The sequence below is a fragment of the Biomphalaria glabrata genome, chromosome 11 (genome assembly GCF_947242115.1).
Source record: "Biomphalaria glabrata chromosome 11, xgBioGlab47.1, whole genome shotgun sequence".
NCBI lineage: Eukaryota > Metazoa > Mollusca > Gastropoda > Planorbidae > Biomphalaria > Biomphalaria glabrata.
Window position 1 is genome coordinate 18,518,673 of NC_074721.1, and position 12,706 is coordinate 18,531,378.

Sequence of the window (12,706 nt, forward strand, 5' to 3'; positions counted from 1 at the left end):
TTGTTTATTTCCTGACGTGCCACATACTCGACAAAATAGTGAACGACAAAATAGTGCCGACAAATATATCGCCGACAAAGTCACATGGAAGACAAAAAAAAATCAAAAGTTATTATTTTATTTTTTTAAATTCATTTTACTGCAATTGTTTTATATATTATAAAATGTAATACGCTAAACAGAATACATAGAATACAATTCACAAAATGAATAAGTTCAATTTAAGCACCTTATCTTTTAAAATGCACGCGAGAAAAACGCCTGCATAGTGCCACAGAGCACAATAGTTCCATAAAATATTTGCTTGTCGCCTGTGTTGTCGGAGTAAAAAATGGACTGTCATGAACTCTCATTAGGTCAAATTTTATGCCATGCCACGTAGAAACTTCATCAGTGTCAACATAGCCTCCAGACGTCTGATGCTCTTTGGTTTTCTTGCAGCTTTACTTCCATCTTTAGCATTGCGTCGAATTCTCCTGTTTTCAATGTACTGCTGTTTTCAATGTACTCCTGTTTTCAATGTACTCCTGTTTTCAATGTACTCCTGTTTTCAATGTACTCCTGTTTTCAATGTACTCCTGTTTTCAGTGTACTCCTGTTTTCAATGTACTCCTGTTTTCAATGTACTTCTGTTTTCAATGTACTCCTGTTTTCAATGTACTCCTGTTTTCAATGTACTCCTGTTTTCACTGTACTCCTGTTTTCTGAGGAAGTGATTGATCATCTTGTAGACATTAGGCTGGTGACAGTCATTAGATGCCATGTGTCATCCCTCCAATGAAATGTTAGTTTTTAGCAGATTGTCTTGCAACAGTGGTCATTCGCGTATTGGGGGATAACGGAGAGTGTGGTCAGCGTGCCTTCAGTTGGTCAATGTTCTGGCCATCTCCCAATAGTGTATGCCTAGTTTCACCAACGGATCACTTGGCACAGTCTCTGAGTATTTAGCGAAACACTTTGTTTATTTTGTAAAGAGATCTATTCACTTTGTGGCCTACTAGTTAATTATGCCAATAGTTCGTGGAACACCTATTTAGGCCTGGCCGAACACAAGGGTTCCGCGGAAAAGAGTTTGGAAAACACTGGTGTACATAATTCAAATCTGAACAAGAAAAAATTCAACAGTAAGCACATATAGGCTTGCAACTCATGTAGACAAGGCTAACCATTGCAGCGACAGAAATATAAAATATTGTTTCAAGTTTTGTGCTACCCATTTTGGCGCCCCTTATGCTATGGCGGCCGGAGTTGCTGCCCACCCTTCCTTACGCCACTTCTGCCGCCAGATATTCTAGATTTTAGATCTAGACTTCTGAGTACATTGTAACACACTTGCATAACATCTATTATTATATATCATGCATGATGTCCGCGCTATTTACTGTCACACTACTTGTATGAAATTTTTCTCTAATTTGTCGGCGTTCTTTTGCGGTTAGCCATTATGTCGGGTAACTGGCCTACTAAAGCAGTGTTTTAATTCTGTATCTTTAAGCAAAGCAAAAATGTTCATGTGATAATAGTCGTAACCTAAACTCTAAAAAAAAAAGTCTATATTGGTGTAACTGTGTTATGGTAAATTGGTGCTGTTGAGTATTTCTCGAAACAGACGTGATTTTATTAATATCAGGAACAAAAGTGTCTTTGATTTGAAGCACGTTAAATTATTAAAGTACTTTTTTTTTTACTAAATACCTCGCTAATATTGAGTGATATTGTATCGATTATTTAGAATCAATCAATCATATCAACTGCCTAAGTTACTCTCCCTACTTTTAATTTTTTTTAATTCGTGATTTAACAAATGTAGATATTTGTGATACTCTGTATTGACCAACAGAGGTGAGGATATCGAAGTATGGAATACAAATCTAGACCACATATGGTTATGTCTTCGGAATACAAATCTTGTCCACATGTGGTTATGTCTTCGGAATACAAATCTTGTCCACATGTGGTTATGTCTTCGGAATACAAATCTTGTCCACATGTGGTTATGTCTTCGGAATACAAATCTTGTCCACATGTGGTTATGTCTTCGGTTATTTTCATGTCAAATGTGGATCTTGTAGTCGTACAAGTTGTATTGTGTTAAATTCTCTTCAACTTTCAGGTTATATCGAATAACAATCTTCAAGGGAAAATTTTGGATCGATTCTTTGATCTGATGATACAGACGGACAATCTGGTGTTTCTGGATATATCAGGTAATCTAATAGAATGACATGTTGGTAGGGGATCAATAAGTGAGTGGTTACTAACAATTGAAATGAGTTACATCTGACATTCGTTTCTGATACCATTGTTTCTGATACCTTTGTTTCTGATGCCATTGTTTGCGATGCCATTGTTGTCGACGCCTTTCTTTGTCTTTTTTTTTTTTTGCATTGGCTTTGAAGAGCCCATCTCTCATGCTTTTGGCGAGCCCAGTGCTCTATGATCCAATCTATTTTGTCGGTTGAGGGGTATCTGGGAGAAGGTTTCCGTGCTGCCTCTTAGTAAACACAACACTCGAGTCAGGTTTCGAACTCGAATCTCTTTATAGTAGCCGAGCGGTTTGTGTCTCTCAGCTACACGTTTTTACCTTTCCCTTAGTCTGTTGGAACGTTGCAAGATTTGTTGACCATCTTTCTCCATTCCTCTTTGTCTTTTGCTGATGTTCTTTCTGAAAATATTGAAACCTGCCTTTTTACCTGCCTTAGGTAGACCACTTCTGGGGCCGATTTTGAGTTTGTGTTTCCACACAAACTGTCTTTGTAACCTTGTTTTTTTTTTTAAATAATGTTCATATTTTGCTTGTTTTGTTTTGCGTATATGAAAGGCACCAGGGAAATATTCTCCTCCTCCATCTTTCCGAAACAAAACATTTCCAAAACTCGGAGGATTCTTTCAGTTTTCGTGTCACTAGTCACTATGTATGGCATTAGCAATATAACGAAACATTGGTAGCGTAGTCTAAGCACCTCATGTCTCATCACTGCCTGCACTCCCTTCTTGAGCACAGGCAACCAACCAGCTTCCTTTGGGCGTCCCGGTTCTGGGCAAGTCTCTCTGTCTCCAAGTCGTGCCCGTCTGCTTGGTATCTGCTTTGCAATCACTGCGCCATGTATTCCTGGGCCGTGCCCTCTATTCCCCTTTCCTTGGGGGTGTGACAAGAGGGACAATAAGGGTGGCTACCTTTATTTTTTTTATTAGAGTTAGCCCCCTTTATTACTTAATTTAAGTCCCTGTCAATTGTTTACGATTGCCACTCTCTCTTGAGCCTTTCAACTGACCAGTGTAGTTTGAATATTTTGAATCTATATACTGTTTAACTCATACTTGTGTTGTACTATTGTTGTGTCACTCAAGAGGAGTGTGCCACTGTTGTGGGAAGAGTATTTCGATAATGAGCTAAGTAGATTTTATCAATTTGTTAGTACTAAATTGATTTATGTAAATGGTATAGGTCTACTTAGTCTCTTATCCTCTTCTGTATGTTTTTTTTTTTGAAAGACATATATTGTTTAGATACGAGACAGTAGTGTGTCTCATGAATGACGTCATTTCATTGTTAATGTATGTATGATATTATTGTAAACTAATGTAAACCCTCGCTTTGGTTTTTGACATAAAATGTCTCATGAATGACGTCATTTCATTGTTAATGCATGTATGGTATTATTGTAAACCATCTTTTTGTTTTTTCGGCATAAGACATTATTGTGCCTCTATGATGGTGGTCCTTCATTATATTAACCGGAAACTGTCTTGCTACATTGCTTAGTTTCATTATGTCATTTTCTTTTGGTGAGCCTTTATTGCCATTTATATTTTTCATGATCTTTTCCTTTTGTTTGTAAATAAACTTTTTTTTGTTGCAACTGAAATCTCAGAATTATTATTTGTTTGTCTCGGTAGTATTATACATCTAGAGGCTATAGTTATTAGCCTAGATAATATAATTGGGACCACAAAGTACCACTGGACTAACTTGCTAGTACAGTACAGGTCACTGGTCTTATGACCTATCCTATTTCTAGGTCACATGGGGGATCGTCCGGGATGAAATAGTTTGTTTGTTTTTGTAAAGACCAGTGCATCTACCCTTGAACCCTACTGAGATATTACAAGGACAGTATAGTTTTTTTTTTTTTCATTGTAGTAATTTTTGATTGTATACTGTCAAATTCTGAATTGTGATTTCATTATTTTTTGTACTTTTTACATTTGTTTTCTTCGGTACTAGTATTATTTTCAGGTTTCTAAATCATGAAAATGTCTGTAAAACAAAGTGAACTTCTGGACTTGTACGAGACAGGAAAGAAATTAGGTTACCAGAAAGAAGAACTTGAAGAATGGGTTGCCAGAGCTATCCGGCAAAACGAAGAAAGGGACGCAAGAGCAGAGGAGAGAAGAGAAAAACTCAGAATGCAGGAACTGCAGGTGACAGCAAAAATCAAGATGGAGGAAGAAGAATCTAAAGCACGAATTGCAAAGCAGTCCAAAACAGCTGAAGCCAACGACGAACCCAACAGACACACGAGGCGAACCAAAATGCAGAAGTTTGTTGAAGGGACAGACAGAATGGATTCCTTCATCCACAGGTTCGAAATGTTGATGAGGCTGGAAGGCGAATCCCAGAAAGAATGGGCCAGAGAACTCCTCAGCCTAGTGGGTGGAAGAGCACTAGATGCGGTGCAGGTGCTGAATGACAAGGACGTTGGAGACTACACCTTGCTGAAAAAGACTCTACTAGATTTCTATCAATGCAGTGAGGACGACTATAGAAATAAATTTCACGATCTGAAACCTCCGACCGACGGCAACATGAAACAATTTGTCGGCGAGGTGAAAACTACTTTCGAGAAATGGTTTCAGTCCTCAGGCATTAACGAGTCTTTTGAGAACTTGAAACAGTTCATCATTGTAGACAAGATAATTTCGTCGGCTGGGAAAAATCTCTTTGCATTCCTCCAAGAAAGAAAGCCCAGACATGTGGACGAAGTTTTGTACCTATGCCAAAGATACGTTGCTGCTCATCCTGGCGAAAGTTTGCAAAAAGCTCCTGAGGATCAAGCAAGTGCATTTCTTGCCACAACGGAATCCAAATTTACAGAATCTACTACAACAGATTCAAGACAGAGTACTAGATGTTATACATGTGGTAGATTTGGACACGTGGCGAAACAATGTAGAGACACAGGCAGAAGAATTTATAAGAAAAAGGAAGTAGTGGCTTATGTAGGCGGGCTAGATAACAACCTGTCACCATATGTCAGCCCTGCAATTGTGAACGGCCATTACATCCAGGCAGCCCTAAGGGATACAGGGGCCACAAAATGTGTAGTGTTGGCAAAGTTGGTGAATCCTAATCAATATTGTAGGAAACGTTGCAGAGTTCAAGGTTTTGGTGGCCACATTAAGGAGTATCCGACGGCCAAGGTACTTATCAACTCCCCATACTTCAACGAAATGGTGGAAGTAATAGTGGTGGATGAAGGACCATTTGAACTGCTGATAGTAAATGTTCCTAACATTGGTTTTCCAACAGAGTCTCAAATCACCAAATGGAAAGAAACGTATAACTGGTGGCCGAGACAAGTAGAAGTAGAGGATATGGAACAACTAAACCGATGTCATGAAAATACAAATGTAGTACAAGAAACGATACAACAAGTAGAAACCAGGCAACAAAAACTAATCCGAGAACAAAGAAATGAAAAGAAAGATACTGACCAGATAGATGAGAAACACAAACTTGGGTTCCAGGTTTGGGCTTGCTTTTTAATTATGATTACAAACTTGCGAAGGGTGTGATCTAAACATCTCCAGCGTCCCTGAAGGATATCTACATTGCGCTGCTGCTTTGTTCTTTGTCACAGTTCCTCATTCGAGATCTTGTCTGGCCATTGAATCCTAAGAATCTCCCTGAGGCAGGCACTGGTGAATACCTTGGGTTTTTTTTTCATGGTTGTGACGGTGGTTCTTCAGGTCTCTCCTCTAAAAAGTAGCATTGGCTTAACAAGGTTGTTGAAGAGCCTGATCTTGGTAGTGGTGTTTATTTCCCTAGGAAGAAGTAAAATAAAAATGGCATAACCATTAAATAGCTAAGTAATATAGTCATTAACTACACTGTAGATGTGTTTGGAGTGACTTAAGGGAAGATGTTGATGTTTTGCCTAACTGTACATAGGACACTGTTTTTAGACTTTAAGACAGGACAGACTTTGGTCATTCTTTTCCAGGCAATAACTTAACAGACCGTGACGCAGCTCTGTTAACTGATTATGTTAGGGTAAGTGTTAGTATAAGGTATATCTGTGAGGATGATTGCGCCAGGGTAAGTATTCAAATACTAATATTATGATGAAAGTGTGTGATTACGTCAGATGAAAGTGCCATCGTCATTATTCGTCTTTCCTTACCTTAGTATTTGTGCTACTTTAAGGTGTTTGTGGCTACCTCTAGTTAAGTAAATATGTGTGTGATTATTTCAAGGTGCGTGCTATCTGTGTGTGTCTAAATAAAGATGCCTGGCGACCCAACAAAATGTCTATCCTATTTCAGGAGAGTTCGAGTCTAGCCTATCTGTACATGAGCAGAAACAAGTTCACCCCAGCTGTAGGTGACGTCTTTGGTAAAATGATTGGTAAGTGAGAGTGGATCAAGCTCTTGGTACTATCTGGAAAGAAAACAAAGACATGTGCAGGTACAAGAAATCCATCAGATGAATGTGATTACAGAAACTGTTTAACTATGCCCACACACACACACACACGTATACACGAGCTTTTCTTGTAGTAATACCTTCTCATCTAATGTAGTCCTAAACTAAAGCCATTTTGTATGACATGGTGAGACACGGAGTAAGAAAGAGACAATTCGCTAATTTTTAGTGATTCTATTACAATGTATAAGTACTTCTATATTCTCATACTAACAAAACATTTAGTTCAATGAAGATGCAAAGCCAGAACAACCCACACATAGTGACAGCTTATGGATGTACAGCCCTTGTAGGCACAACCTATGAATGCAATGCCCACATAGGTACAATCCATTTGTACCTAATTAGGTACAGCCGGTGTAAAAAAAAAAAAAGAAAACTACCCCTTTTAGACCTAGCGATCTTCAGGGCAGTCGATGTAAATGTCATGTGGCCAGCACAAAGTCCAACCGCCTTTACTTTCCCAAACTAATGTCAAAATCCCAGTCTGAGTTTAGCTCCAGATTATTTCAAATCTATTTGATCCTAGAGGAGTTTAGTCTCAGACTATTTCAAAACGGAACACCAGGTGTTCCCAATAAGTTGTCACGTTCCCACGAGCTAATTAAGTTTTGCACATACTTTCTCTGACGTCAATTTCTTGTTCATTTATTGGCAGCTGGAAACGCTTCGCTGGTTGATCTGGACATCAGCAGAAACTGTATCCGACTCGAAGGTGCCGAGAAATTTTTTAGAGGATTAGCGGTAACTGTTACCTCTGTGTGTTTGTTTAATAACTTTGAGACTTTCATTTTGAAAAGAAATAGAAGTCCAAGTCCGAACCTCTTGCAGGACACTGGGGAGAGGGGGTGGCTGTGTACTATTTCTAGACCGTCTTGACGACGATCTGAAGCGCATACCCCTAAACCAGGTAGCCATCCTTGGATTTAATAACTTTTGCAATCTCAAGAAGCACTAAATAGGGAGCGATTTATAATCATCAGAAATCAGAACAAGTTTCAGAAAGTACTTTCAACTTACAAAACACTTCTAGCTATCTCTTTGTCTTTCATTTAGACCATGTAACAATCATGTTTATGGCAATGAAATTTAAAATTTACATTTCATTTAGTGTACATTGGAATGATATGTGTGTGTGTGAAATCAAAAATTTAAATTTAAGTTATAGACATCAGTAAAATAATTGAGAACTTTTATTGCCATTCCACTTACTCTGCATGCATCTTCAAAACCTTAGAGAAAATGTTTCAAATCCACAAGGATGTTTCCTTGATGTACTTTCCCGTGTCCCCATTATATAGCTTTAGATCTAATTTTGTAACTTAAAAATCTTTGAACAATCTAGCATCGGGAAGTAATATTAAACTTTTGGTTTTTAATTATCTCCCCTGAGCTATTTAGCTTGGCTGGGTCATTCTTTCGTTTTCTCGGGTGGTCATGTTACGAAAAAAAGTCCGTTGTTAATTTGTTGTTAGCAGCAAGTGTAGTCTAGATTCGTGACAACTTTAGTTGTTATTAGCAGCAAGTGTAGTCTAGATTCGTGACAACTTTAGTTGTTATTAGCAGCAAGTGTAGGCTAGATTCGTGACAACCTCAGTTCTTATTAGCAGCAAGTGTAGGCTAGATTCGTGACAACTTCAGTTTTTATTAGCAGCAAGTGCTGTCTAGATTCGTGACAACTTCAGTTCTTATTAGCAGCAAGTGCTGTCTAGATTCGTGACAACTTCAGTTCTTATTAGCAGCAAGTGTAGGCTAGATTCGTGACAACTTCAGTTCTTATTAGCAGCAAGTGTAGTCTAGATTCGTGACAACTTCAGTTCTTATTAGCAGCAAGTGTAGGCTAGATTCGTGACAACTTCAGTTCTTATTGGCAGCAAGTGTAGGCTAGATTCGTGACAACTTCAGTTGTTATTATCAGCAAGTGTAGGCTAGATTCGTGACAACTTCAGTTCTTATTAGCAGCAAGTGTAGTCTAGGTTCGTGACAACTTCAGTTCTTATTAGCAGCAAGTGTAGGCTAGATTCGTGACAACTTCAGTTCTTATTAGCAGCAAGTGTAGGCTAGATTCGTGACAACTTCAGTTCTTATTAGCAGCAAGTGTAGGCTAGATTCGTGACAACTTCAGTTCTTATTAGCAGCAAGTGTAGGCTAGATTCGTGACAACTTCAGTTCTTATTAGCAGCAAGTGTAGGCTAGATTCGTGACAACTTCAGTTCTTATTGGCAGCAAGTGTAGGCTAGATTCGTGACAGATGAACATATGGACTTCATGAAACTTAAACCGGAAATAGAATGTCTTGGTTCATTCAAATCTATTGGCGTGTTGACACGGTGTTTAATCTCTTTACATCGGACAACTTCTTAGAAGCAAGTAGGGCCAACACATCAGTGTACACAGATTCCCCACTAACCTAAAGTCAAATTATCGTGTACCGCTGAAGACTTTGGTTAAAACTTTACTACATACTTTGATCCTTCTGACTTTGAAAGTTGTTTGAAGTGTTTCGTTTGGCCCCAGGCCAAGGATAAGTGTTTAAACAAATGTTACATTTGTATGTTCAATGCATCCTGGGTACCACACAGTAGAAGTGAACGGTCCAACGAAGACTATTGATAATGATTACTGAAGATGATTTAAAAAGATGAAGATTACTTAGATGACTATGATAATAACGATGGTAAAATGACAAGAGAGATAATTTTAAAAGAGTGTCCGTGCCTCTTATTTAAGCCATTTTATGTTATGTTGCGTGAATTATGTTCTGATAAGTGATGGATAAGTCCTTGATAGATCATTGATAAATCATTTTCTTGTGTTATGTTTTAGTAACTTTTTTTTTCTCATTTCCATTAGAAAAACACAAATCTTGAAAGATTAGACTTCTCTTGGAACGGTTTGGGTCACACCGGTTTTAAAGTTTTCACCAATATGTTAAAGAAAAATAAAACTTTGGAATTTGTCAATCTGTCTGGAACTCGGTAAGCTGACCTTGACACACATCTGTCATTAGTTGTTGTTTTTTCTTTCAGTGAGCGATAAGTCGGACAGATCCATGTCCTGATCCCCTGTGTAGTAAAAGTAAGGGTACTGCAGTACGACCGTGTCAGTAGGGCAACGTCATGAGGTTACTGTTAAGTGATGTCGACATTGGGTTTATTCTAGGTTTATTCTAGGTGCAACTATTCGGTTGTAGTATTTTCTTTCAACGTATGTTTTCCTTCGGGTTATTTTAGTGTCAAAGAAATGTTGTTTTGGGGAAATAGAGGGTTGTTGTTGTTTTTTTACAAGAAACTCAGGTGAAAATTAAACAGAACTCCAACTCGATTACTTGCTGCCCCGAAATTTTCCTGACGAGAAATGTGACTTGGAACTGAAGAAATTCTTGAGCATCAATAGTGTTTCCCCGCAAGTCTTGTCCCCTATAAGGGGTAGTAGAGATAAACAAGGGCTCTTCCTTTTACTGCCTCTTCATTCTCTCTCTCTCTCTCTCAATCTCTCTCACTCTCCCTCTCTCACTTTCTTTCTATTACACTCTGTCACTCTCTCTCTCTCTCCTCGTTTTATTCCTCATGCTTTCTCTGTCTGTCACTCTGTCTCTCTCCTTCTCTGTCTCTCTGCTTCTCTCTCTCTCTCTCTCTCTCTCTCTCTCTCTCATATTGTCTAAATGTCTCAAAGTAAGAAACAGTCCAATGGAAACGTGTACAGGTAATGGTGCGGACACGTCACATAGACATGCCAAGATTTAATTTAGAATATACTTCTTGTCTTACCTATATTACATTTTTACTTCTATTTTATTTCATCAACTTGTGACGTCTGCTTCCAGGCTAAATGGAAAAGATTTAGAAAAATTCCCTCCAATTCTGAAGAAGAACACAAGCCTAGCGAGAATAGTGGTCAGTGACTCTATGTGCACTAGTCATTCATAACCTATTTGTATATTGCATTTAAATCAGTAAATAAAGTCCAAATGTCTGATGCAAATTACCAATGCGATGTTGAAGAGAAACTGTGGTAGGGACGTAACTCTTGTGTGTTCTCTGACAATTGGTTTGCTCTTAAATGTGTTGGCAATGCCCAAGAGACTAAGGTCACTTTCACACGTAGAAGTAAAACAAAGAGGAATGCTCTCCCCTTTTTAGACCTTGTGATGTCAAGGTCATCTTTTTCTGTGGCCTTCTGTAAACGAGGGTGTCATGTGATCAGCACAACGACCAACTGCCTTTACGTTTTCACAACTAACGTCATGTATCCATTGGATGTGGGTGGACTCAGAGGCGCACGAAGATCCCGAAATTAAAAATCCCAGTCTTCACCATGACTCAAATCCCGGCCACCGCGCCTCGCACGTTACAATAAAGATTATTATTTATTCAAGTCTTTTCTGACTTCAAAGAAAAATTCCAATGTGGGACATCATGGGCGTAGCCAGGGGAGGGGGGGGGGGTTCTTGGGGTTCAAACCCCCCCCCCCCCCCGAAATGAAATCCCCCCCCCCTTATGGGGGGGGGGGGAGTCGGAATTTAGTGACTGATTTTTTGCTTTGATTTTGTTTATTTTAGGTGAGATTTTAATACTAAACCATCACTTGCCCTAGCACAACAAAGGGGTTTTGAGTTTAAAACCTCCTACCAGGGGGGTTCGAGTTTAAAAACCCTACCAGGGGGGTTCGAGTTTAAAAACCCCTACCAGGGGGGTTCGAGTTTAAAACGCCTACCAGAGCGGTTCGAGTTTAAAAACCCCTACTAGGGGTTTTGAGTTTTAAACCCCCTACCAGGGGTTTTGAGTTTTAAACCCCCTACCTGGGTTTTTTGCAGTTAACTCCCACTCTTCTATAAAACAAAACAAAAAAAAATGCAAACGAAAATCCCCTAATTCCAAGAGCACAATTAAGGAAGATTTTGATTTTAAAACCCCGTCTAAAATTTACGATAAACCCCCTCTTTAATATAAAAAAAAGCTAATTACGCACTCAAAATGTTATGAGCGTAGCTAAATGGGTTTTGACTCAGTTTTGAGTTTAAACCCCACTTCAGTGGGGTTTGAAGGTAAAAAATACATCTTTTTAATAATAATAAAAAAGCAAATTATACACTAAAAATGTTATGAGTGTAGTCTATGGGGTTTTGAGTTCAAACTCCCTTCCAGTAGAGTTTGAAGCTAAAAAGTACCTCTTCAATATAAATAAAAGAAAATTACTCACTCTAAAATCTATGAGCGTAGTCAAAGGGGTTTTGAGTTTAAACCCCCCGCCATCTTCAGTGTAAGAAAAAAAGCAAATTACGCACTCAAAATGCTATGAGCGTTGCCGAAAGGGGTTTTGAGTTTAAACCCCCATTCAGAGGGGTTTGGTGCTAAAAATACATCTTCAATATAAAAAAAAAGCAAATTACACACTAAAATTATTTGAGCGTAGCCAAGCCAATCGGGGGTTTTGAGTTTCTTCTATAGATGGCTTTTTTTTTAAAGTTTAAAACCCCTCCAGATGGTTTTGAGTCTAAGATCCCCTACAGTGCATTTTGAGGTGGAAAACCCCCAACAGAAGATTTTGACGATAAAACTTCTCTTTTCGATATAAAATCTAAAGCAAACTACAGTCACTTAATTCCAAGAGCGTATTCAAGAGAGGTTACACATTTTTACCAGTGGCAGGGCTCCATTAATAAACTGCAGTGAATAGTCATGTACCGAAATCGAAAAACACTAAATGTAGCTCAACAAAGATGGCTAAGACAGATTTCAGGAGTCAGTTATAGAGATCGGATCTACATCAAGGAAATCCTATGCTGAACTGGGAGTCGACCCCTTAGTAAGATTGTGAGAGAACGACGCATGAGGTTTGCGGGACATGTTCTCCGTCAAAATGAATTACGCATAGGAAGAGTTGCAACGATATCCTAGTACAACTTGATGCCACTCATTCATGGAGGTCCTCATGGTAGGTGGGAAGAGGCTTCAGACATTACCAGTGACAGATTTTTATGGAAACTGCTTGACG

General features: G+C 38.7%; 1 protein-coding gene across 1 annotated transcript in view; it reads left to right on the plus strand.

Annotated features, from left to right (window-relative positions):
- Nucleotides 1-12,706, plus strand: part of LOC106058971 (uncharacterized) — a 38,643-nt gene that overhangs the window by 12,878 nt on the left and 13,059 nt on the right. Inside the window, exons 8-13 of the mRNA XM_056004920.1 lie at nt 2,114-2,207; nt 6,228-6,277; nt 6,550-6,631; nt 7,368-7,453; nt 9,563-9,687; nt 10,536-10,605. Coding sequence (XP_055860895.1) covers nt 2,114-2,207; nt 6,228-6,277; nt 6,550-6,631; nt 7,368-7,453; nt 9,563-9,687; nt 10,536-10,605 — 507 coding nt within the window. The remainder of the gene's footprint in view (nt 1-2,113; nt 2,208-6,227; nt 6,278-6,549; nt 6,632-7,367; nt 7,454-9,562; nt 9,688-10,535; nt 10,606-12,706) is intronic.